We start from the raw sequence: 27,237 nt of genomic DNA on the forward strand, positions 1-27,237 counted from the left end.
GATGGCGCTCTGCTCCATCTTGCAATACTACTGGCACCCTTTGAGTAGACAATCTCAAAATCCTTCCCTCCCATCTTTTGGTAGAAATAAAGGCAAAATTACATGAGTAGTAATAAGAAGAACACTTAGTTGAAAGTTGAGCGGAAAACAAGCACAAAATCATGGAAATAAATGATATAATGGAGAACAGATTCTTTTATCTTAGTGTAACTCAAATCTAGCCAGAGATCTCGTTTCTGGGAACACAGATTATAAATTTCTTTTCTAAACCAAGACTGGTGTGGATGCTGAATGAATCCTTCAGAGCCTCTAATCTGGGCTACCTGCTCTTCCCCTGCTTCGTATGAAAAGAGTCTCAACCTCATCTTCTCCGTAGGGAGTTCTACCACTGGGCTCAGGCAGCTTTTAACCACCCAGTGCTTCTCATGCTTCTGGTCTCTTGTTCTACTAAGAATGGAGGATGAACTTTTCTCAGCTCAGAATTCAGCCTCTGGATTTAGGCCTTCCTATGCCTACCTTACAGATAACTTTCTTTGCCCTTTGTACAAGTCTGTAAGACCCACATATTTGCTGTCTTGTCTAGTCATTTGAAGCTTTTTATTAGGAAATGTCACGACTCAGTTTCTCCTATTCAGATGACAACCTTTACTCTCATACTTTCCAGTGCATCTCAGTTTCAGTCCTTCTAATCTACTGTCCCAATAAGTATATATGTACTTGTTCAAACACGTGTTCCCAGTTTGTTCAATACAATCACCATCCCTATGTCTTTGGCTAGTATCTCCCTCTAGTCTCAAAAATGGGCAAAAGGCCACAAAGAGCAGATGGCATTTGGGGAGGATTACCTCATGTTTGCTACCCCATTGGGTAGGTGGAAGACTATATCTGCATCATCCTTTAAAGCCCCCAACCCTCAGCCTCTCCCTGTTTACCTGGACTTTCCCTTAATTCCTGTTCATCTGAAGGATGCCTCTCACTGAAGACCCATTTGCAGAGCAGAGATAACTGACATACTGTGAACCCACTGGTAGTTCTGGCAGGTTACCCACTGCCCTCTATGTCCCCTACTCTCCGGGCCCCCTCCTCAGGGAGTGATCTTGAAGAATTCTACTCATTACAGTTTTATGGCATCCAAATCCCTTAACCATATAGTGACAATAACACACATACAGTAAGAGGAGCATTGATCACTCACACACGCTTCTAAGGGAAAATGGGCAGCTTTCCCCCCGGTAAGAAAAATATGGGTCTCCACCCCACCACAAAAAAATCCCAGGATGCTCCAGAATGCAGTTTCTTCTCCTCATGACGTGTTGTGAAGCACGTCAGCTGCTTCTTGTTGCTGTGCAGATCACCCAACATCGGGTCACTGAGACAGAAGGCAGCGCTAGCTCCCACAGCTGATAGGATTAGGAGATGGTGCTTTGTCAGCCTTGACTGAGTCGAGAGAAGCCCTCAGCATAGGCAGGTGAGCTGTGAGAGAGAGCGGATGTGGGGGGCTGTGATGGGTCTCGGTTGTATGGTGCAGACGTTTTCTCTTTGCAGTGCATTTGTATGTATTATCTTTTCTGTTAAGTTTGCATTTTGGTTGGGGGGGAGGTTCCTATCGATAAAAACCTGTTCTTTATCACATCTGATTTCAGGGATTGGCCACATGCCCCTCACAGGATTTTTGTGAGGCTCAAATGAGATTATAGATGTGAAAGAGCTCTGAAAATATAAAGTTTTGTGTAAATGAAAGACATTATTCATTTAATTATAAATTTTACATAAACAAAGAATTAAATAATATATCTCCTATTTGGGGGCATAATTACCCATACACACTCTTTTCCCCCCAATCTATAACATTCTATCTCCTATTCTTTCTGAGACCCGGGCAGGGATACTATTTATAATCTTGAAGGGCTCTCGCCTTCTAAAGCAGTCAGTATTCTCTAAAAACCAGCATTACATTCATTTCTAAAGGAAAAACTGCAAAATTACAAAACAAAACAACAAAATAAGTAACTAGAAACAGAAATGATGCATTAGAGTATTTTAAAGCAGATGAAAGATGAATATAATACTCTATATTAGATTATATCTCTTTGATGGTGTAACACAAACGTTATAAGACATTATTCTTAATGACTTGAGAAACACTTGAATGAAACTAAAGACGGCATAGATATTATCATTTGTACAACTTGCCTTATAGAACAGCAGAAAAACAGGCTTAGGTTCCAAAAGTACAGAGCTAAGAGACGTTAGAACACTAAATCATCAGCCTTTCCCTCAGCAGCGTTGCTATGGTGACAGCAGGGCCACCACACAGCCTCTCACTGCCTGCACTTCTGCAGTAAAAGCTTTCACTGAACACATGTTGGATTTTTTAGGCACACACCCCATCATCAAATACAAAGACATATTGGAAGCAGCTTTAGGAGTCATTTGCAAAACAGAAGTTGGGTCTCTTTTCTTTATGCTGTACTGATGAGACCCTATGGGTTTCGAGAATTCAGTCAATCATGCATTTGTTCATTGGACTATTGTGTACTGAGTGCCTACTGTATGACAGGACCCGTACTAGGCACTGCCTATGATTCCTGGTAGAGACAGATGAATAGGGAATTCTGATAGAAGATCATATCAGTTCTCCTGGGATACATTAAAAACAGGTATCCTGGAAATATGCAAGGACAGACCTTGAGGGATCAGGGGAGATTTCCTGGAAGAAGCTGTCTCTAAAGTGAAATTTATGTATCTTTAGGAGTCTAGTAGGAGATTAAGGAGAGTGAGGTGGAAGAAATGCTCTAGACAAAGGGACTAGCATGTGAACAGTCTAAAGGAAAAAGAAAACATGATACCTCCAGAGAACTGAAAGTTCTACTGTTTGAGTTAGTTATCCACGTGTGGGGGGAGGCAGAGTAGCCAAGGGGTGGAGGTGGGGGATGGGTGGACAAGGAGTGGCAACAAATGAGATCAGAGAAGTAAACAAGACTAGATTCTGAAATGCCTCTGTGCTACGTTCAGGATTTTGAGTACTGCTTGGGAGAACAACCGAAAAGTCATTAATGAGCCTTAATAAAGAAACACGGCTTTATTTGGCTGTTCTGAAAGGCCTTGTGGAAAAATTTAAAAACTGGCAAGAAAGGAAGAAGAGGCAAGGTTGGAAGCAAGACAACTCCTGTTAGACCACTACTGCAATAATCTGGGATGTTTGTGGTTTAGATTTTAAATGAAGACCGTAGAGTTAAACAGTGGACAGAAATATTCAGATTCAAGGTATTATTATTAGAGTAGCATGGGGATGACTTGTGGTTTTTGCTACGTGGGGGCCACAGGAGAGAGATGAAAAAGTCAAGAATAAGGTTCTGATTGGGACAGCTCAGTGCACGGTGTTTCTATTCTTAGGCCCCCAGACTCAATTCTCAGTTCTCAGTAGAGAATTCAGAAACACCGTTTGCCCTTAACAGTCTATTCCTGTGCCATAGTATATATCCTTGGGCTCATAATTTTGGAAATAGTCGATTGTAGGAATCATCCTGGATCATCACTTTTCCTGAAGTCCTTATCTAAGACAGTGCAGCTATAGAAAGTAGGAATTAATCACTCCTCCCTCCAAATAAAGAATTCTAAGATTACCAAGCTCACTGTTTAAGAAGTCTAAGTAGATTGAAAAGACCTGAAGATGTATGGGATAAAATTTCCTTAGGGATATAGGAAAAGGGCATATTGATTTCACTATTTTCAGGCTCGCTTTCGACTCACGTTGCTTATTCCTGGATTTGAAACTGGAAAGACTCAGAAAAATGCTGTTTGGAGGGCAGGCAAATGGGGATGGTGGTGGCTCAAATACAATTTTCAAGGATTATAGTCCCCTCGTGTACAACACTGGGGGTAAGATCAGACTGTTTCCCATCCACATTGCTGCTTAGAATTTCCTCCACTTCTGAATGAAGGGCATCTAAGTTATCATGTATGTTGAGTTCCATCACTAGAGAAGATTAACTATAGCAGGTGTCCTAAGTAAGGCCCATGACCTTACTGGTGACCCAGCTGATGATCTCAAAATATTTTAACTCCTCAGTTGAACGAATCTGTCTGCCTCACAGATGCTTTTTCTGCCTGTCAGATAGGAGGCCTCAGCAAATACTGAAGGGTGACCTGGACCTGACTTAACGACCCCCTTGTAAAGCTCTGTTCCATAAACTGGGTACAGCTGTTTGCTTGCCCCTTCTAATCCTCACAGCTACCCTTGAGGTAGATATTATTGTCAACCCTCAATTTAAGGAGCATAAACTTTGAAGTTCACAGAGGTCAAGAACTTTACCATAAACGCACTCAGCTGGGAAGGAGTCCAGTGCTGAGTTCAAACGTAGTGTCCCTCCCCTAGCAGTATGCCCCGGGGCCCATTCCCAGCCGCTGCAGGGCAGAGATGGAGAAAAGGCTGCTCTGAAGCTTAAAACAGTCTGGCTCCCCCAAGTCCTTGGGAAGCAGCCTCACGGTTCTTTCCCTGGCCCTTTCTGTTGCAAATCCCCCGAGGAGAATCGGCCTCTGAGATCCCTGAACGAGATGCTGTGTCAGTCCTGCAGCACTGGCTTGGCTGGGGTCCGGGAGCAGGGGGACCCGCCCCATCTCTCTCGGGCGAGGTAATTGTGGGGAGCCGTATGTTGACTCAAAACCGAGATGGCAGGGAGGGGCCGCGAGGGGAAAACTTTCTCCATTTTGGCCCTCGGTGATGTCGCAGTTTTTCTCCGCTCTGCTATCAGACGTGTACCCCCTTCAAACCGGACCCCAGGTGCCGAAGAGAGGGGGTCGGGCACTTCCCGGCTGGAGATGCTCGCTCCCCTGGCCAGCCCCCTGGGGTCGGGCTCCGCAGAGAGGGAGGGGCGCGCTGCGCTGGGGGGAAGCGCCCGCCGCGAGATCGGGCGGTCGGGCTGCCCGACGAGTCACCCGGGGGTCCGGCAGGTGAGGGAGGCGGCGGGGAGGCGGCGGCGCCCGGGGAGCGGCGGCGGGCAGCGGCCGCGGCACCACGTGTCCGGCCGGGGCGGGGCGCCGGGGCGCGCCCTCGGAGCCGAGAGAGCCGCGGCGGTGGCGGTGGCGGTGGCGGCGGCGGTGGCGGCGGCGGTGGCGGCGGCGTGTCGGCCCCGCAGCAGCCGCCGCCCGCAACCCGCGCCGGCTCAGCGCAGTGTCCTCGCTCCCGTGCCCGCAGGTGCCTCCTCCTGGACGGCGGCAGCGGCGGCGCGCGGACCCGGTGGGCAGCAGAGCGATGGGACCCCTTCGAGAGACCAAGGTGAGGAGGGCGCGTCGTGCGGGCGCTGGGGGCAGCGTCCGCGGGCGCCGGAGAGAGAGAGGGGAAGTGGGCACCGCGGGGCAGCGGGCGAGCCAGGTGAGGGCTGGAGGGGTGGCGTTCAGAGTCGCGGGGGATGGGGACAAGGAGGTAGTGGGGACGTTGGGAGGGCAGAGGAGCGTTTGCTCAGGTGATGAGACCCAGGAGATGGGAAGATGGTACTAGAGGAAAAGATTTGAGGGGTGGACGTGAGGATTAAAGGATTGGCTTTGGAGGGTTAATCCCGCCTCCTGAAATTGGGGATTTGGGATCTGGCTCTCAGAGGATGTCCGGAGTGTGATGTGAATAAAAAGGATTGGGTGTTCTGGTGAGTGAGAAGTAAGGTCCCTTGCATGTCAGCGACCCAGCATTGGTTCAGGGTCTGCGGTGTGCGGAGAGTGGCTGACGTGATACCTGCTGGCGGACTGATGTGCAGAACAAATCCCGAAGCTGGGTGCGGTTTTCGCCCCGGATGGGGTGGACGCCTGAGCGACCTCAGGAGTTCCCCGAGGCGGAGGCTTTCCCTTCAACTCCTGCACTCTGCAGATCTCCCAGAGGTGTTTACTTTGGCAGCGACCCTTCCTGGTAAGCGTCGTGGAAATGGGCAGGAGGTCATGTTTCCAAATAGTATTTGTTACCCAATGGAAAGGCCTTTTTCAGCTGCAGAGGTTGGAGGGAGCGGTGAGATTTTTGCAAAGAGCTCCTCCTAGGAATCCATTTTAATAAGGCAGGGTGGTGGTGACCCTGAAAAACACAATTTAAGATTCCTTCTGCTTCTAGATGATATGCCTTGTTGCCTAAGGCTTTAGCCTCAGTTTCCGCATCTGTAAATAGGGATTTAAGTTGGGGTCCTCTCTATGGCCTGGGTTGTAAAGGTCAAATGGGATAATGGTTGGGAAAACTCTTTGAAAATTGGAAAACCTTGCCAAAATATTACTTTTTATGCATTTTTAAAACCAAGATATCGCCCTCTGTGTTTAATGCTGTGTTTTTTTAAGGAGAGAGAGAAAACTCTCTTCTCCTGGGTGTCCTGTAAGGAAAACAAAAGCCAAACATGGTGTAAAAGGTGGAGCCATCTTACTGGGTATTGGATTTTTGTTTGCTTTTCTGTTGGCAACAAGCCTTGTGTACCAGGATATTAATGAATAATTAAGATCCTGGCCGGAAGAGGAGGGATTTGAAACATAAGTCCGCATGATCTATCAGGAAAGAATTGTTCCAGGTATAGGGGTCTACTTAGTGAGCAGATAGGAAAGCAGAAATCAGATTGTCACAGCTAATTCAGGGAGAGCAAAATGGAAGTCTAGAGGAAATCAAGGAATAAGCCAGAGTGTGCTTTGAGTAATAAAGAGCCTTTGAGAGAAGCAGAAGCTTGAATGTGATAGAGAAAGCCAGAGTGGGAAGGTGAGTTAGGCATAGCATAGGTGAATGGAATGGCTTCCCTGCTAATGGAAAGTGTTCGTGTGTGTGTGTGTGTGTGTGTGTGTGTGTGTCTGTCCACACTCAAGTATGTGCTCTTCAGTAGATTGGAAGGATTAGGCAGAGTTTCGGTGTTCACTTAAGCAACCGAGATAAGGACTGCTCTGTGAAAATTCAATATTCAGAAATGTGATTTCTTAGACACTGAGCCCAGAAGGGACAAACAGAGGTTAAGAGGGGGAAACAAGTTTCCTTTTGTTTTCTTTTTAATGTCCAATTTTGAGAAGGAGCAGAGAGTACAGCATCATGAGAAGGAGATTTCCCGAAGCCGAATTCCCCGTTTGATTCTGCGGCCCCATCTGCCCCAGCAACAGCACAAAGTGTCCCCAGCCTCTGAGTCTCCCTTCTCTGAGGAAGAGAGCAGAGAGTTCAATGCCAGCAGCTCCGGGTGCTCGGCGAGGACCATAAGCAGCAACAGCTTCTGCTCAGGTATAGTACCCAGGGAAGCCCTCCAGTCATGGAGTGTGAGCTCTGCTGGTGCACTGTGAATGGACCAGGGGGTGCCCCTTAGAGCCTGGGTCTACACTTCTGTTACTAGGATGAATTGTGATAGGTTGCACCAGTTTGGCACTTTTGACCTTCACATACAGCAGTTTCATATGGTTCGACCCTGACGGACATTTGCACCTGTTTTTCTATGTTATTCTAGTTTATAATTTACCACATGAAATCTGACTTTGGTTTCAATGACTGTTTAGAAAACGACTCCTTAATAAATCTGGGAAATGAATTAGCTTGCATTTTTATAATAGCAACCTTTACAAAGCTGTTTACTTCTGATTATAGAATCCGCAAAGACAAAACAACTCCTAATGAATGAGGTCAGGATCAAGGAGGTTTATATCCCAGGGCCAGCCTGACCTTGTAGTTTAGAGGAAAAGAGCACAGGCTTTGTAATTTGCCAGACCTGATGGAATCTCTGACCTTCTCTCCATTTATAAGCTGAATGACCTTGGGCAAGTGGCTTAACCTCCTTCAGCCTCAGTTGTTACATCCATAAAATGGGATGGTAACATCAACCTTGTACAGTTGCTGTGATGTTGAATGAGACCGAAAGGAACTCCTAGTACAGTGCCTGGCTTATAGAGGTGCTTAATCCATGATGGTTCTTAAAAAGATAAACTGGCGATGTCAGTTTGGGTGCATGGTTAAGGAAGTTTTTTTAAAGTTGTGAGCACATCTGGTAAAGGCACAAATCTCTTCATAGCTTCTGAAGGTGCCACCATTATCAATGACAGAGCCCATTACAACCCATTAGAGCACATGACTTGGAATGACTTGTATTCTTTGAGAAGTATTAGAAAATTGGGTAAAATTTAAAAGAATGACTGTCTAATAAGTAATGAAGAATGTTTCATAGTGGATAATTTTTAGGGTTATTTAGGGAACATTTAATTAGAAGGCTCACACATGTATGCAAAGGGACATGTGGATCAGGATGCTGTGAATAATTCCTGAATTTAGCAAGATACAGTATTCTAATATTTTTAGTATCAATGTATTTTTTGAGGTTTCTTTAAAGTCCATGGACTCCTTGCATAATTTCATGAAATAATTCTATCCTATGCATAAATTGTACATTAGGAATACTATGCTGCCAGCTTTTTTTTTTTTCTCTGTAAAGCAGATTTTCTGCTTGATTCTGAAAAAAATTCTATCAAAATGCCTTAAAGCTTGTTTCTTGCCATTGGTATTACATGAATCTAGTTTAAAATGGAGACCCGCGGATGGTTTGCTTGATACTCTTGCAAAAAAAAACACAAAGATACCTAGAACCTGGAGCCATGTTTGCAGAAGGCAGTGCTGTTTGCTTGGACTCCATTTTGGAGCTCAGTGAGTGTGGGTGAACCCAGGGGATGTCATTTCAAACTGACACACTTTGTTTACATAACTCCATTCCACATTTTTTCCTGATATTTTCTCCACATAATCGTTTTCTCTATGACTGACTTCAGGGTGAGTAGTGTTAGGAAGAAAAAAAAAAAAGATGGTCAAAACAACAACAAAAACAAAAAACTCCACATATATTTTAGAAAATATATTAGGCAAACCAGTAAGATTATTAACTTTGGTTATGACTCACTCCGCCCAAGACCCATTCTCGGATGATCTCTCCTCCCCAGGGACCCGTCTCCCACTAAGGCCATAATGCTGTACATGAAAATCGAAAGTAGATATTGATCCTTCTGCCATTAACTAGCTGTGAATTGAGTGGCAGAAGCGCCTAATTACGAGCATCTGTAAACCTGTCTTTCCGTCTTGAGCCTCACATCCAGTCTCGGGATGGATGACTCTGTTCCTAGGCGTCATCTTTCTATGTTGGTGCTTCCCCAAGGTTTGGGTCGGTGCCTTTCCTTCTTTGCTTTCCTTTCCTATGGAGCCCCCACAGGCCCCAAGACAGCTTTGAGTGCTGCGCTGACTAAAATTGACAGGAACCCCCTTTGGGGGCGTGTTAATGATGCTTTAGGAGGTCAGTCGGTGGATGGGAAATAAATGGGTTTGGTACTATGGGGAGCATTAAAGCTGCAGGCAGTGAGGTAGAGAATGTACAACATGTCCAACCAGCAGGGGGAAATAGCTCGTTTTAATCCAACCACTTTAACACTGAGGCCGGAATATGTATTGGCTTCATCGTGGCATTTAAGTTAGAGAACAAGGTACAGGCAAACATTAAAAATGCCATCCTCTGCTAAGATTAAACAAAGATAATTTAGAGATCTCCTGTAGCTTCATAGCCTCACAGCGATCATTCTGCATTAGCTTGTGCTCTTTATAAGTCATCACGTTCACTAATGCGAAAGGGAACGTGCAGAGTTAGGGGGAGTCTTACGATCAGGTAGTGAAATTATGGAGGAACACGACGCAATTTAATTTGAAAAGTACATTTTCAGAACTGTAAACTAGAGACTCTGTCCCCAAATTTGTATCAGAGGCATTAAGTATGAAGAACGTCGTATGTTCTAAGATCTTCAGTTTTTAAAAGAAGGATGTGGTGAGTTTACATGAAATTAAATTTCCCTAATATAAAGAATTATCCTTCATTTTGAGAGTCTGGCTTTCCTAATTCCTTAGATAGTATATTGTATTTTTGTTTTATATAGTCATAACAAAAGTCATGATGGTAGGTGGCAGTTAAACTTGAGCAAAACAAATGACAACTCCACGTTGGTGTGTTCTCCACATTATGTTTTTCTTTTAATTTTACTGATCTGTGAAATGAAAAGACTGGGAACCGTGTATTTTCAAAGTGACCTGTTCATTTTTGCCTACTCTCTCCATTCCCTCCCCCACTCCACTGCCTTCCCCTTATCTTCCCCTGGGAGTCTTGACAAGGAACATTTAATGACTTGATATTCTATATGCTAATTTGTATGTTGTATCTCTCTCATTTCAGAGAAGGGAGTTGTGTGTGACCTTTTGCAATTCATTTGGGGTGTATCCCCAAAGAGCGTTTCTTTTAATAGCTTCTTATTAACAGACTTTCTTTGCAGATATGCCTGTTTTGTGCACTTCCTTGGCACATACGTTTTGTACTCCGACATCATTCTCCTGATAAAGCAGTCTATCCTTTATAGTGTGTATTTAGTCTTCGTCACTGTGCCCCTAATTGGGCATAGTTAAGTTTGTATGGTCTTGGAGGCCAGGCCCTATTCAGTGTGCATGGCAAGTAAAATATTATATATTCTTGGTAAATATTAACTAAAGTTAAAAAAAAAGAAAAGAAGAAGAATACGTAAGGAAGTACATTTAATAGTAAGTCAATAGAAACAAAACATGCTTTCATGTCCCCTCTTTTATTCTTTTTTTTTAATGATTTATTTATTTATTTATTTATTTATTTATTTTTAGAGAGGAGGGGAGAGAGAGAGAAAGGGGGGGGAGCAGCGGAAGAAGGAGGGAATCTCAAGCAGACTCCCCCGCTGAGAGCTGAGCCGGCCCCCCTCCACCCCCTGCAGGGCTCTATCCCACAACCCTGAGACCTTGACCTGAGCCACATTCAAAAAGTTGGACACTTCAGCCACTTAGCCAGCCAGGGGCCCGCCCACTTTACTTTTAAACAGTTCTTGTAACCAGCGGTTGAGAAGATACCATGCCAGCATCTTCCTTCCCCAACGCTCCTGCTCCCTTGTTTTGTGTTGTAACACGTGTTCAAACCCCTGTTTGTGATTTGTGTCCTCCGTGTGGCCCACTGAATGAGTCCCCTGTCCATTCTTCTCCCTTCGCTTTGGTGGTAGTGTGTTGGGTTTGTCTTCCTACCGTGACTCCCTGATAAAGTCAGTCGGTCCCTCCTTCGCACACCTGACACAGCAGCCTGCTGTGCATTCCTCTGTCTTAGTTGAGGTCATAATTACCCCTTGAGGCTGGGAGGCAGATGGATTGCCGGGTTTTACTCTAGTTCTCCTTGGGGTGCCTTGTAAACATGGCAGGTGGAACAAATTATGTGTCGAGAACACTGGTGGTTTTATGGGAGACCAGTGATTTCTCAGTTATTTCCGTGTTGCTAAGGTGCACACACAGATACATGGGCAAGTTTGTGACTTAACCCATTAAACACATGTACCGGGTCAGTCCCCTAATTGGTCAGATTCTAAGAGTCTCTGCAGCTGAATCCTGAGTAAGGTGTTTGTGGAAAGTATTTTGGTTTTTACAGTGGCTGGGAAGAAATTCTTCTTCGAGTGCCAGTGACCTGGAGGTAATCATTGTTGCTGTTTGTGGGAGGAACAATTAAGGCAAATTACAACCTGACTAGTGCCCTGCTGTGACATGACAAGACCTCCAAAAATTTGCCAGGCCTTGCCAAACAGAACTATTTCTGCTTTGCTTTTGTCCAGTTGAGGAAACTTGGCATCTGGATAGAGTAAACCTTTGAACATAATAATCAGAATGCAGATGAACAGCTTCAACTAAAGTGAGCTGCAGTACAGAATTATTCTATAATTGAATGCCTGCCAACCTGCTGTGAAGAAAGAAAAACAAAGACCCTAAGACTTTAGTATCATTTTAATGAGTAGGGGACCCAGGCACTGTTGTGGAATATGTATTTCAAGTGCTTAGCTGCTTCAGCTGCAGAAGTAAGTACCCCGTGATACAGGTTACAAATGAAGGGCACAAGGGAAATAGTTCTTTGAGGGTGTGGTGACTGCAACAAAGAGGGCAAGAGCAAAATTTTTTGCTATTTAATAACAGAAACACTTAGCAGCGGGGACAGTAAATGTTAATCACGATGGGATTAGAGCAAGCCTGAGAGCAGATTTATGGTACTTAACATGAGAATACTAAGATGGTCCTAAAATAATGGGAATTGTTTCTCGGTTTCAGAGAATGGTGTTTGTCTACTTGTGAATCCTCAGGAAAACTTGTTTAAAATGCAGATGCCTTGGCCCTGCCCTTACCTATCATCATGGGATGAAAGGACCCAGGAATCTGTATTTTATAGGCTTTCCAGATGACTCTTGTGTCTCATGAAGTTGGAGCCTTAGTCTTTTGTGGTCTGTGTGGGTTTGGGAATTTTGGAAGAGGGATGTGAACGGTAATCCCCCAGTGGCATCACAAGATGAGGAAAGATCAAAGATGATAGAAGCGATGGTCAGCCAAGCTGTTTAAACTCAGGGCACGGCACAAGGAAATTGCCTCCACATTCCCTGGAAATGATAGCTTCTCAACTCTGTATTTACAGTTGCCGTGTCATTAATCTTAGCATTAATATTCTTTACACCTACATTATTGGTGTAACTTGTGTCCAAGTGGTAGACAAGTAAAGGGGAAGGAGAAAGCAATCTCTTCCTTTATTTTCCTGTATAATCCTCTCTCTCTGGATTTACCATCCCTAGCACACTTCTCTTCTGCATTTACTTTCTTTGGCATTAAGGTGATTTGGGGTACACTGAAAGCAGGTATACTGGGTCCACTCTTGGTAAGTACCCAATGGACTCACTGAAAGAGAAAAAAAAAGGAACCATAGCCTAGGAGCAACAGGACAGCCACTTTTTTTCAAGCTTCCACAAAAATGGAGTATCCTGTAAGCATTTATTAAATGCCTGCTGAGGATCAGAATTGTGCTAAAGCCATCATAATGAATAAAACACAGAGGTCAAAAAATCAATTACTGCCTTAAGCCTGGTGCCAAAAAATAAGTGGGATAACATATATATATATATATATATATATATATTTTAAAGATTTTATTTATTTGACAGAGAGAGAGAGAAATCACAAGTAGGCAGAGAGGCAGGCAGAGAGAGAGAGGGGAGAAAGCAGGTTCCCTGCGGAGCAGAGAGACCGACTCGGGGCTCGATCCCAGAACCCTGGGATCATGACCTGAGCTGAAGGCAGAGGCTTTAACCCATTGAGCCACCCAGGCGCCCCATGGGATAACATATCTTTAGATGCAATTCCCACACGACTATCTTGACTCACCTGTTTTGTTTCCCTGTCCTTTTTAATCTATGCACACTACACACACTTCTTCCTCATAATTGGAATCTATTGCTCCATTTATTTATTTATTTTTAAAGATTTTATTTATTTATTTGACAGAGATCACAAGTAGGCAGAGAGACAGGCAGAGAGAGAGGCGGGGGGAAGCAGGCTCCCTGCTTCCCGACTCGGGTCTCGATCCCAGGACCCTGAGATCATGACCCAAGCCAAAGTCAGAGGCTTAACCCACTGAGCCAGCCAGGTGCCCTATTGCTCCATTTATTATCAACATTGGCCGCTCACATTTCACAAACCCAAGCATTCAAAGAAGAAACATAAATTAGCATGGCTCAGTGGATAAACATGAGCCTTGGCATCACAGACCTGAGTTCAGAGCATGAAATGAGACTAGCAAGGCCAGGCCACATCAGGAAAGGTTTTAGATGTTGTGCTAACCCAATTGGTGAGATCGAGGATCTATGCAGAAACCAGACTCGTAATATAGAGAGTGAGGCCACGTGCACAGAGGACAATAGAGAGGACTCTAGACCTGGACAGCATGTGCTCCTTCTAACAGTATTCATAATTTTAAAAATTCAGGTTTTTGATGAACTCTGCCAGCTAAGTACCATCAATAGCCGATTGTGGCTCATGGGCTGCCATCTGGCAATTCCTGAAGATCTTGCAAAGTCATGGAAGGATTTTCAGCAAGAAAGAGTTGTGACTGAGAATTGAGAAAAATCTTTCTGGTTACGTGTTGGACAGTGGATGGAAGCAAGCAGGAATGATGGCAAGATGCCTGCCTGGTTTGAAGGCCATCGTGGCTGTCTCGTTAAGGACCATAAAATGATATGGGAGAGGGTTTGGGGGCTAGAACTTATGGGTCTTCATCATCAGTTGCAAGTGGAAGAGTTAGATCTAAATTTCCACTGGAAATCTAGGAAAATTAGAAAATTTTCCTAAGGAAAAGTTAGATCTAAATTTCCACTGGATGAGCACAAACGGAGTAGCAGGATTGGGGAGAAGGACACTGAGTCAGGTTGAGGAGCCAGATTAAGCCGTGTTGCATTTGAGATAAAAGGAAAGGTCTGGAGCTCCAAAGAGAAGTCAGGGATGTTGGTAGCTGAAGTCCAGGGAATTGATAATATTACCCGAGGGCGGTGCCTGGAGAAAGATTGGAGGCCCGTGGCTAGACCTCTGAGATAAAACAAGAGTAGACAGAAAAAGGAAACCAAAGCACCAAGAAAGAGTTCAGAGAGGAAGGAAGAGAGTCAGGAATGATCGTGTCTCTAATCCTAAGGGAAGAGATTCAAGAAGAAAGTAGCCAACAGCTTCTGATGTCACAGCAAGATTAAGGAAGGGGTGCACTAAAAAGTATTCAAGGATAAAACCACTAGGTTAGGCAGAAACAATCCCACAAAATTGTAGGGATGGCTGAGATGTGAATGGGAGGTGACAAATAGAGTGTAGACAACTTTATAAAACAAACTTAACTGGGGTGGGAAAGAGGAAATGGGAAGGATGAATACCTATCATTTACTTCGGCATGGATGGAACTAGAGGGGATTATGCTAAGTGAAATAAGCCAATCACAGAAAGACAATTATCATATGGTTTCACCCATATGTAGAATATAAGAAATGGAGCAGAGGATCAAATGGGAAGAGAGGAAAAACTGGGAAGAAATCAGAGAAGGAGCCAAACCATAAGAGACCCTTGACTTCGGGAAATAAACTGAGGGTTGTGGTCAGGGAGGTGGGTGGGGAGATGAAGTAAGTGCATGACGGGCATTAAGGGGGGGTAAATGGCGTAATGAGCCCTGGGCATTATACACAACTAATAAATCATTGAATGCTACACCAAAAAGAAAAATAGTGTTGCATTTATAGCAAAGATAGGACATTTATCAAATGACAGGTTATTTTGGTAAAGCTTTTAGGCTGAGGGGAAATAGACAAGAAAGAAAAAAGAGGCATACACAGACACACACATAGGGGGCAGGGAGAAAGAGAGAGAGAGAGATTAGCGGAGAGTAGAAAAGTGTTAACTTTGTAACATGACTCGGGTGGACCCAAAAAGACACGTATAGGAAGAAAAGAAAGGCTGGATGTGATTATAGGTAAATGTCAGAGCCAGGGACGTAGCTGAAGGATACATTTCACAGTTAGATTAGGTGCCCCTTGATGCTTCCTTTGTCACACCACATGACCAACCTGGTTTTTAAATTTGATATTTAGTTACCTGAATCCCCAGTAGACTATAAGCTTCATGAAGGCAGGAACAGTGTCTATACCAGACACACAGCAGTTGCTTAATAAGTATTCACTGAAATTTGGTAGAAGGCACAATTATGAGAACAGGAGAAGTATTTTCACTCATAAAATTTATTGAGAGCGTGTACTGTCTTCGTAGTTGGGAGAATGAAAAACTAGAACAGTACCCGATACTCAACTTAATGGGCTTATTAAGTGAAAGAAACATTCCTATCCTTGAGAGTTCAGCATCTCTAAATGTCAAAAAGAGTAATCTCTCTAATAGAACCATGACTCCAGTGCTGTGGGTAGCTAGGAGAGAGATCTTTTGCTAGGAAAATCAGAAAATGCTTCACTCACGAATTGGCACTTGCAAGCCATGAGAAAAACCAGCAGCCCAGTTTGGAGTGAAGAGGAAGCTAGCACAGAGCCACACACCCACATTTCCCAGGACTACAACTGGACATGAACCACCACCCCACCCTACTGGGATGCTTTTGAGAAAGCGCCAGTCTCCTTCCACTGACCCAGGGGAAGGAAACCTGGTGCACCTCAGGTATGCAAGGCTGCTGAGTATGCCTGCGTTGGCAGGTGGCTTTGCTGGCCCCGGGCACACAACTGCTCCATACCTGCCCTGCCTCTCAGCTTGGCTGTCTCCTGCTTTGGAGACAGAGTGCAGCCCCTCTCCCGCCAGAGGGGAGAGACACCTGCCCTGCTGCTCCTCCTGAGGCTGGACAGAGTGCCCTAGGTCCCACTGCCTGGGGTCACATCCTCGGACTGACTGTCCTTTTTTTTTTTTCTTTTTTTTTGGTTTTTATTTGAATATAGCTGACATATGTTCCAATAGCTTCAGGTGTACAACATAGTAGTTCAGCAACTCTGTACCTTATGCTCTGCTCGCAAGTATAGCCGCCCTCTGTCACTACGCAGAGCGACAACAATACCGTGGAGTATATTCCCTGTGCGGGACCTTTGATCCCTGTGATCTGTTCATTCTATAGCTGGAAGCCTGTAACTCCCACTCCCCCTTCACCTACTTTTCTCGTCCCCCCCCCCATGTCCTCCCTTCTGGCAACGACCAGTTTGTTCTGTGTTTGTGGGTCTGAATGACTGCTCTCTCTTTAGGGAACCCAAAGCAAGCTTTCCAGTGCAGACCAGTGCTCAGCTGTGGGCTCATCTGGCCCGCACTCCCATCCTTGCAGAAACTCATCTTTCAGGCCTTCCCTGGCTCAGTGTGACTTTTCCTGGGGCCCCTCCCCTTTTCTGGCTGGCTCAGTCTTTCTTCTGTCTTCTTTGGTGTGGGTGCTCTTAGAGTTCGCTTTCCTCACTGACACTAACCTAACCCTCAGAATTCTTGAGTCTGTGGACCCTAACCCACCCTTCTATTTATTCTGAGGTGTTTGTGAGGATTATATTTTTAAGGCTAATTATTGTACTTTTTAAACTCAGAAGTAATAAAAATGTGCAAACACATTGAGTGGATGTAATCACATCTATAGGATTTATTTTGTTTTGCTTTTTGTCAAAGCAGGGTCATGCTATAATGGTCTGTGATCCTTCCTGTTTATTTGTTAAGTGAATATTTTTTGAACACCTGTTGTGGGCAGGGCACTGTCCCAAGAGCTGATCTAGAGTGAGGGACAATCATGACAGAACTCTTGCCCTCCAGGACCAGGTGTCCAGGCAGTGCCTGTCCATGTCGTTGCTTGTCGGCACAGCAAAGTCCCCTCACTCATTGTGACGATGGCACGTATATCATCCTGGAGAAGGCCATTCTTCGGCCATTCTTCCTCAGACGGATGTTTTGTCCGTGGGCTTAACCTTCAAAATTCAGAATCTTATTTTATGAGTATCACTAGAATTAGGCTGGTATATGAGCATATTTCTCTGTCTCTCTCTTTGTTCCCTTTTTTAAACAAAGTAAATACCATGATATTACCTAAGACATTTTTTTTTTCAAATAGAAAAAACCCAAATGCAGCTATTGCAGGAACTGAGTATTGTTTTTTCCTTAACTTGCATCCATTTGTATCCCTTACTCCTTCCTACCACTCTGTTCAAATTCTCCATGTGAGAAAAATAGAACAGAAAGGGAGAATATTTAGATTGCTACAAGACAGCTAACTGTAGTTCAGGTATCCTTAGAGTGGTTTGCAGCGCCCTGGTTATAAAGTTTTCAAGAGATTACAAGATGGCTTCTTGATCTGTGTCTCTGCCTCTCACTCCTCTTTTCCTCCTGATCCTTCCAGTTCTCTTTCCATCTCCCTGTCTCCCTCCCTCCCACCTTCTTCCACCAAGGAACCCAAATAAATAAATAAACAACAGAGTCTTTAAGAAGGTGTGGTTTAGAAACTGCAGATAAACTCATATTGCTAAGGAGAGAGAAGGGCAGAGGTATTCGTATCATGCCTATTTTGGAAAGATCATAACCCCCCAAAGGACAGAGCAAGAGAAACGGAAGCTTGCAGGACAAGAGCCCCTCCCCACAGCCCCTGCCAGGCACACCTGTCTTGGGGCAGTGACACAGCCACCCTGTTCCCTAGTTTCCACACCAACTGCTCGCTCACCAGAACTCCTCCAGAGAGTCTTTCCTCACACCACATTAACTAATGGGACCAAGATGTTTTCCTTTCCAAATTCCTTCCCCTCTGGTTGCTAACACAAATACAACAACTTGAAGTTTGGTTAAAAAAAACAAAAACAAACAAACAAAACAAGGAGAGGCCCTTGTTTCCAAGACAGCATGAGTCCTGTGAAGAAATGGAGGCTTGCCTCCCTTCACTTCATCCTCCTCTACTGCTGAGGGCTGCACCAGAGTGACGTGTGGGAGCACTCGAAGCTCCAAAATAGCTCAGAAATCCTGGGAATGTTTACATGTGAGATGATTATTTTGTCTCCAAGAAACCAGGGAGACATTCATTAAATAATTATTCCAGTCTCCATTTTTTTAGATGTAGGTGACAAGTCTTGGAGGAAGGGCTTCATTTGCATTCATTCCTTCCCCAGCTCATCTCCATCAGCTCACACATGCAGTCACTCGAGTATACACACCTTTAAAAATAAGGTGCCTTTGACCTCTCATCTCCTTGTGCCTGCCATCATGTTTCTCTGCTTCTCTTCACAGCAAAACTCCCATCATTTGCTCTTGTCAAGGATGTGGGTGACCAGGCTGGCAGATCTTTCTCTTGTCTGCCCTCATTTTCCTTGATTTCTCGGCAGCACTCCACACAACTGAACTAGCCTCTCCATTAGGAAGGATTTTCCTCCTCAGCTTCTGTGGTTCCAACCCTCTGAGGTTCCTTCTGCCTCTGGAGTCACTTCTTGGGCACCATTTCTGGCTCCCCGCTCTCCCTGTCCCCATAATGTTACACTGCCCTCTTCTCCAGTCCTCCCCAAGGGCGGCCATCTTTAAGTTGCTCAGCCATAGGCTGGTGATGTTCCCCGGCCTGTCCTATTCAGCTGCCTACTTGATATCTTCAAGGTCATTGTTAATTTGTGCCTCAAATTTAACATATCAAAAACAGAATTTTTTTTTTTTTTTTAAGTGAGAAAATATGAGGTGAGGGAAGGGCAGAGAGAGAAGGAGAGAGAAAATCTCAAACAGATTCCACATTCAGCACAGAGCCTGATGCAGGGCTGGGTCTTACAACCCTAAGATCATGACTTGAGCTGAAGTCAAGAGTCAGTCATTTAACTGACTGAGCCAGCCACACGCCTCTCAAAAACAGAATTCTTGGCTTCAGCCCCTACACACTCATAAACCCATTTTTCTCCAACTCAGGAATGACCACCGTGGAATAATGCTTATGCAGAAAACCTTAAAAACTTCCTTGATCTCTTCCTATATTTCATTATCATGAGTTAAATGCCTTGGATTATTTTTTTAAAATATATCCCAGATCCATCTCCTTTCTTCAGTTTTCCCTGCTACCAGCTTGTCACACCACTGTCATCTCCGATTCCCACCATGGTAGGGGCCTCTGCAACCTACTTGCTTTGGTGAGTTCCTTCCTCAACCACAACATAGGGGCTAAGAAGGAGGCTTTGGAGTTGGGCTGTTCGGATTCTTGCCATGGCTCTCCCACTTACTGACTGCAACCCTGGCAGGTGGTATAAATACTAGTCCTAGTTTTAGATGCCCTCTGCAAAGCAGGATGATACTACTGCCTGTCTCGAAGGGGGATTAAACTTTGTTAATTAAAACTTGTGTTAAGTGTTTAGAACATGCCTGGTACTTAGTAGGCGCTCAGTTAGTATTAGCCAAACCTACTATCACTACTACAGTCTGTTCTCCACAAACCAAACTGTTGTCATCTGCTTAATGCACATCATGGCTTCTAGCACACTTAACAAACTTAGGATTCCTGGTCTAAGATCCCGCATGTGCTCAGACGTCTACGTCCCTTCAGCCTCCTTGTTAGTCCTTGTTAGTCCTTGTTAGCCCTTGTTAGTCCTTGTTAGCCCTCTCAGCCTTCCTGGCCTCCTTTCAGTTTCCTCAATGCACCAAACTCCTTGTTGTTCCCTCTGCCTGAATTTCTTTTCCTTGCCTTTTCCACAGTTATTTCCTTCTCATTCTTTTGGTCTCAGCCCAGGCTACCTCCTCAGGGCCTTTCATAACAACCTGTCTAATGAAGTGCCTTTCCGCCCCCAACCTAGCTAATCTACATGATATCAACCAGTTTTGTTTCATAAACAGTACGTCACCATCAAATATCTTCTCTACGTTATTTCTTGTTTTCCTTGTTTATTACTGTCTCTTTCCACCACCAGAATGTAAATTTCAGGACTAAGCTCTTAGAGAGTCTTGATCATCATAACATCCCTAGTAGCTAGAGAGCTACTGGCACGTAATAGGAAACCAGTAACTATTTGTGGAAGGAATGATTGGTTGGATGGATGGATGGGTGGATGGATGGATGGATGGATGGATGGGCTTCTTGCACTTCAACATTGGCTATTAGGTACTATCACATTGCGTAATACTGAAGCAAAATTGGTGTAGAGTCTAATAGACTTGTGAATTCTCACTCCAGAAAGGATGCTAAAATTAGGTAAAGGAATAGAAGTTCAAGTTTTCCTGTTCAAAACCTAGAATGCAAAATTATCTAAATGACAAGCATTTTATGGTTACTGTGTTGAAGCAAGAATATTGGAAAACTAGAACCAGAAGGAGTTTTCTTGCCTCAAATTTTTGTGGCCTGTTTATTATGGGATGGCATCTCTCTAACAGTTTCCTTTGTCTGTTTTTAATTTGAGCCTTCCCAGAATTGCTGCTGTTTCCTCTGGAACAAACATAGGTAAAAAATTTTAGAAAGAAACTAGCTTGTAGTGCTGGGGAAAACAAGGACTTGAGAGTCAGAAAAACCTGAATTTGCATCTTGAGTCAGTTACTTAGTAGCTGTGTGACTGTGGAATCCTTAACCTCTCTGAGCCTCAGTTGTCCCACCTATAAAATAAAATATTATTAAAAATTAGTGTTGGGGCTCCTGGGTGGCTCAGTGGATTAAAGCCTCTGCCTTCAGCTCAGGTCATGATCCCAGCGTTGGGATCGAGCCCCGCATCAGGCTCTCTGCTCAGCGGGGAGCCTGCTTCCCCTTCTCTCTCTCTGTCTGTCTCTCTGCCTGCTTGTGATCTCTGTCTGTCGGGTAGATAAATGAATCTTTTAAAAAACAAAATTAGTGTTATGTGATAGCTACTTAATAAATATTTTCTTAATTTACCTACATCCTTTCAGTGCATTTGAATGGTTTGTGGTAAGAATTTCACAGCGTTCAGATTAACAATGAAGGGGGTATAGCTCAGGGGCAGAGCATTTGACTGCAAATTAACAATGAGTTTAGGCTGTGACATTTTATGTTTTTTTCAGACTGTCTTAAGAAATGCCAGTATCTGGAGCAGGAAGAATACAAACACCTAGACCAGTGTTTAGCACGTAGTAGATAATAAATATTTGTTGAATGGATGAGTAAGTGGTCTCTAAGTGCTTCGGTCATTCATGAGAATCAACTAGATTTCCCAATAGTTTAAAGTAATGTTTCCTTAGAATAGCAATGATTTTTCCCCACAAAGTATGCAACGGAAGATTGAACAGCATCAAACCATAACTGAATGTTTCAAGACATTATGGCATAAAACCACGTTTTCTTCCGCCTGATGTTATTTTTAAGTACATCTTCTGGAATTGTTTAGTTCAGCATTTTGGAAAACAAATGAGCTCTGAGATCTAAATTGAAAAGTGAACCAGAAGCTCTAGAACTGTTGCTTGGACTTTGAAGAAATATTTTATTTGTAAACTTCAGAACCTCGTGTTTTATTCTTTTATGTAATTGGTGCACAGATACTCAAGTAGATACTTGGTCATCATAATTGCCACCAAAAGTTTTTTTTTTTTTTTAAACAATCTTTTTTTTTTAATTTTTTTTTTTTTTTAAGATTTTTCTTTATTTGACAGATCAGAAGTAGTCAGAGAGGCAGGCAGAGAGAGAGAGAGGGAAGCAGGCTCCCTGCTGAGCAGAGAGCCCGATGCGGGACTCGATCCCAGGACCCTGAGATCATGACCTGAGCCGAAGGCAGCGGCTTAACCCACTGAGCCACCCAGGCGCCCCGCCACCAAAAGTTTGATGACACTGGCTGGTAGACACTTCAGTTAAATATCAAGAAATTATGTAATACACGCACACACACGCACACTTCAGGCAATCTTAACATTTTAAAAATATATATGCACAAAAGCATATATATATATATATATTCATTTTGCAAGAACTATTCATTGCTTTCAAAATTTTACCAAAAAGCATTACAAAGTAATGGGGAAAGAATAGATTTCCTACATTTTAAAAAAATAATAATAAAGTTAATATCTAACATCACACTGCATTTTAAAATGAATGCCAGATGGATTAAATTTATTTATTTGGTTTTTTTAAAGATTTTATTTATTTATTCATTTGAGAGAGAGAGAAAACATAAGCAGGGGGAGCAGCAGGCAGAGGGAGAGGGAGAAGCAGACTCCCTGCTGAGCTGAAAGCCTGATGTAGGGCTCCATCCCAGGACATGGAGATCATGACCTGAGCCAAAGGCAGATGCTTAACCGCTTGAGCCACCCAGGCACCTGAGATGGACTAAATTTATATGAAGAGTATAAATATATGGAAGAAAGTATTAGTAAATACTAATTTTTTTGGAGTGAAGGATATTCTAGCTATTAAAACATTGAAAGAGGGACACCTGGGTGGCTTAGTTGGCTAAGAGTCTGGCTTCAGCTCATGTCATGATCCCAGGGTCCTGGGATCGGGTCCCACATTGGATTCCTTGCTCATTGGGGAGCCTGCTTCTCCCTTTGCTTGCCTCTCCCTCTGTCTGCTGCTCCCCCTGCTTGTGCTCTCTCTCTCTGACAAATAAATAAATAAAATCTTAAAAAAAAAAAACCACTGGAAGAAATCACAAAGGAAAATATGGAGGGACGCCTGGGTGGCTCAGTTGGTTAAGCAGCTGCCTTCGGCTCAGGTCATGATCCCGGCGTCCTGGGATCGAGTCCCACATCGGGCTCCTTGCTCGGCGGGGAGCCTGCTTCTCCCTCTGCCTCTGCTTGCCATTCTGTCTGCCTGTACTCGCTCTCTCCCCCCCCTCTGATAAATAAATAAAATCTTTAAAAAATATATGGAGAAAATACAAAGGTTAAATGTCAAAACATTATAAATTAAAAACTATATAGGGATTTCTTACATATTGATAAGAAATTCTTAACATCTTAGTAGAAAATTGTCAAACTAACAATTCATAGACTAAGTTAAAAAGGCCAGAAAACATATGAAAGACATTAAGCCTCACTAATAATTATATATGTGCAAACTAAAACATCAAAAATACGTTTTTTATTATTAACTTGGCAAAAATGCAAATAAATAATATTTAATATTTTCAGGACTTTTCTAAGTAGGGTATGTTCATTCAATAATAAGGAGAATTTAAGTTGTCTCAAACTTTTTTGAAAGCTTAGTATTTCCATTTTGGATATACATTCTATGAGATAATAAAATATTTGACCAAAGATGTATTTTTCATTTTTTTAAAAAGAGTATCTACTTATTTATTTGACAAACAGAGATCACAAGTAGGCAGAGAGGCAGGCAGAGAGAGAGAGAGGAAGCAGGCTGCTTGCCGAGCAGAGACCCCGAGGCGGGGCTCAGTTCCAGGACCCCGAGACCATGACCCAAGCTGAAGGCAGAGGCTTTAACCCTCTGAGCTACCCAGGCACCCCTATTTTTTACTTTTTATTTTTGTTTTTTGAGAGAGAGAGAAAGAGTTTGCATATATGTAAGTGGGGGTTGGGGCAGAGGGAGAGGGAGAGAGAGAATCCTAAGCAGGTTTCACACCCAGCCTATGAGCCCGACGTGGGGCTCCATCTCACGACACTGAGATCGTGACCTGAGCTGAAATCAAAAGTCGGACACTTAATTGACTAAGCCACCCAGGTGCCCCCAAAGATTTATTTTTAAAATGTGTTATTGAAATAATTTCAGTAATAGTGGCAAAATTGGAAACACCCTAAAAAACAATACAAGATGGAATTGATTTTTAAATAATACATTTACATCTTTTTTAAATAGATACTCGCTCTAAAATAATGTTTTTTTGAGAAATTTAATAAAACATTTTGAACCTGTTTAAAACATACTCAAAAACATACTATTACAATGAATCCCCATATACTTCTAATCTACTTTGTCCAGATTAAGTAATGACAAGATATCCTCCATATCTGCTTTGTCTATTCTTCTTTTCTTTTTTTTTTTTTTTTTTACTTTGCTGAAGCATTTTAAAAAGCAGATCTCCAGACATCATGTCATTTCATGTCTACTTGTATACCTCAGCCCTGCATTTCTTTAAAAACTGGACATTTTCTCACATAATCATAGTGCCATTTTCATTACTACACAATTAACATAATTCCTTGGTGTGGCAGAGAACATCGAAATAGCCCCAGTCGCCTTGAAGGTGTCTGTTTGCTTCCTCATAGCATTTAACCCAGAGGCCAAGAAACTTTTTCTGTAGAGAACAAAACAGTAAATATTTACGACTTTGCTAGCCAGATGATCTGTGTCACAATTATTCAGCTCTGCCATTGTCGCTTGAAAGCCACAGTGAACAATATCTAAAGGATTCAGCATGGCTGTGTTCCAGTAACATTCTATTTACAAAAGCGGGTAGCAAGCAGAATTTGCCTGCAGGTTGCTGCTTGCCAGCCCATGATTTGACTCATTACTCTCTGTTCTCCATATATTTTAGAAGGTGGACACTAGGTTTAAAGCTTGGTTAGATGCAGGGGCAATTTTTATAGCAAGACTACTTCATGGGGAATGCTGTGCGTTTCCTCTGGCATCCCGTTAGGAGGTCCATAATGTCTGTTCTCCGCCATTGGTGATGCTGAGAATGGGTGCAGTTGGGTAAGGCCTGATCCCTTCACTTGTAAATTCTCTAACAGACTACTGTCTAATGGTTTCATCCATTATGTGTATTATCTAAGTCAATTGTTTCATTAGAAATAATTACAAAATAGTGACTTTCTGTTTCTATTATTCCATCTATTTTCATTAACAGAAGCTTCTGTAAGGAAGAACTTTGCAACATCGGTGAGAGATTTCAGTTATACTGAAATATAATTTGTATAGGAATGGTTTTTCTTTCTTTCTTTTTTTTTTTTAGATTTTATTTATTTATTTGACAGAGACAGAGAGAGAGAGAGATCACAAGTAGGCAGAGAGGCAGGCGGGGAGCGGGGGAGGCAGGCTCCCCGCCGAGCAGAGAGCCCGATGCGGGGCCCGATCCCAGGACCCCAATCCCAGGACCCCGAGACCATGATCTGAGCCGAAGGCAGAGGCTCTACCCCACTGAACCACCCAGGCACCCCGAGGAATGGTTTTTCAATCAGGATTTATACTAGTTCTTTCTTTCCTTTTAATTGCCGAATTTCAACACAAAGAATGGGTCCCTGGGTCTCTGCCAATGATTGCCAATGCATTGGGATTCTTTAAGGTGGAAAGGGTCTTTTTCATCTTTAGTTGGTGTTTTTTGTTTTTTTTTTTATAACCATGAGCTCACAGATTTTTTTTTTTTAAGATTTTATTTATTTATTTGACAGACAGAGATCACAAGTTGGCAGAGAGGCAGGCAGAGAGAGAGGAGGAAGCAGGCTCCCCGCTGAGCAGAGAGTCCCGATGCGGGGTTCCATCCCAGGACACTGGGATCATGACCTGAGCCGAAGGCAGAGGCTTTAACCCACTGAGCCACCCAGGCGCCCCCAGATTTTTGTTTTAAATATCAAGTTGTTATCAGTCAGTTGCATTAATTATTTGTTCTTTCCAATTCTCAAATTATTGTCTTTGGCCAGTATGAGCCCTTTTGCATTGACTCCCGTCAGTCTTCAATAGCTTCTTGCTTTATAGCCTAACAAGTTCCAGGGGAAAGTGCTCGGTAGCAGGATAATGAAACTGAATATACTACATGTGGAAACAGCACAAAGCAAGTGAGCAAGTCAACTAGACAAATAATTAAAAGATCAATAATATTTTTTCTGGGTACTGCAGTTCCAGGAAACTGTTATCCATTTATGTTCTCTTTCCTTCTTTTTACTCTTCTGCACTCAAGCTAGACCCTTTGCATTAATTATTACTTTAACAATATCAAAGATTAAATGAACATTTTAACAACCCCAACAGATTTCTTTTAATTGAGCAAGTTCCTTTAGTGCATTTAAAATAAGATACAAATTATTTTAAAAGATACACGTTTTTTCAGAATTGTCAGTAGAGTAATTGTACAGTTATTAGCTATATGGCATGTTCTCAAAGAGCTTGTCATATAAAGAGAGAGGAGAAATAGATTAAAAAACATTTTTTTAACAACCTGCAGGCTACAACAGATGCCTGTTTCTCTCATCTGTCCTTACAGATCTTAACTTTTTTTTCCCTTAACAACAATTTGGAAACTATTTAGTAGGTACATTTCTTTTTTTTTCTTTTCTTTTCTTTTTTTTTTTTTTTGAATACCCAACTTTTGTAGTAGGTACATTTCTTATAGCGCTTGAGAAGGGCTGCAACTTCTGGGACTTCCTGGGTCTGTGAGTATTCTTTGTGTGTCCTTAAACTTGTATGTTGACAGATTCAAAGCAAATGAACAACAAGAACAAAAATGGCCTATTCCTTAGTATATATCAAGGACAAAATGTAACTTAGTCTCCTTCACGATAGATGATGGTCAAAAGTACACTTAGTATGGGCCAGTTTTACCCGTGTCCCATGAGGGACAGTCCTGGGCCCATTGAAGTGGGATTTAAAATTATTGACCCCAAAAGGAAGTTATCCTATATTTTCAGATGGATCACAGTGTGTAAAACATGAAACATGATCCTGTTTTAGGGTTATTGGGTTTTTTTAAGATTTTATTTTATTTATTTATTTGAGAGAGAGAGCACGAGCAGGATCTGGGGAGGGGCAGAGGGAGAAGGAGAAGCAGACTCCCCGCTGAGCCCAATGCAGACCTGTGTCCCAGGACCCTGAGATCCTGACCTGAGTTGAGGGCAGGCGCTCAGCTGGCTGACCCACACAGCCGTCCCTGTTTTATGTTTTCCTTTTTTTAATGAAGTTATACTTACCATGAACAATGAAGAAGTGTAAAAGCTCAATAATGTAAGCACCAAAGTAGGGTGTGTGTGTGTGTGTGTGTGTGTGTGTGTGTGTGTGTTTTAAAAGAAAAACTCCTCTGTCTCCAGAG

At 43.1% G+C, this 27,237-nt stretch overlaps 1 protein-coding gene across 6 annotated transcripts in view; it reads left to right on the forward strand.

Moving 5' to 3' along the window:
- Positions 1-1,323: 1,323 nt before the first annotated feature.
- SYBU (syntabulin) overlaps positions 1,324-27,237 on the forward strand; it is a 78,058-nt gene continuing 52,144 nt past the window's right edge. Inside the window, exons 1-3 of one of the 6 annotated variants that reach the window (XM_044245076.1) lie at positions 1,324-1,468; positions 5,198-5,278; positions 7,018-7,222. In XM_044245076.1, the coding sequence (XP_044101011.1) occupies positions 5,255-5,278; positions 7,018-7,222 (229 nt within the window). In that variant the 5' untranslated portion in view covers positions 1,324-1,468; positions 5,198-5,254. Of the gene's footprint in view, positions 1,469-4,684; positions 4,784-5,197; positions 5,279-5,821; positions 5,900-7,017; positions 7,223-27,237 lie in introns of those variants that run through there. The other 5 variants (XM_044245073.1, XM_044245074.1, XM_044245075.1 and 2 more) reach the window with 5 other exon arrangements.

The sequence above is a fragment of the Neovison vison genome, chromosome 4, assembly GCF_020171115.1.
Source record: "Neovison vison isolate M4711 chromosome 4, ASM_NN_V1, whole genome shotgun sequence".
NCBI lineage: Eukaryota > Metazoa > Chordata > Mammalia > Carnivora > Mustelidae > Neogale > Neogale vison.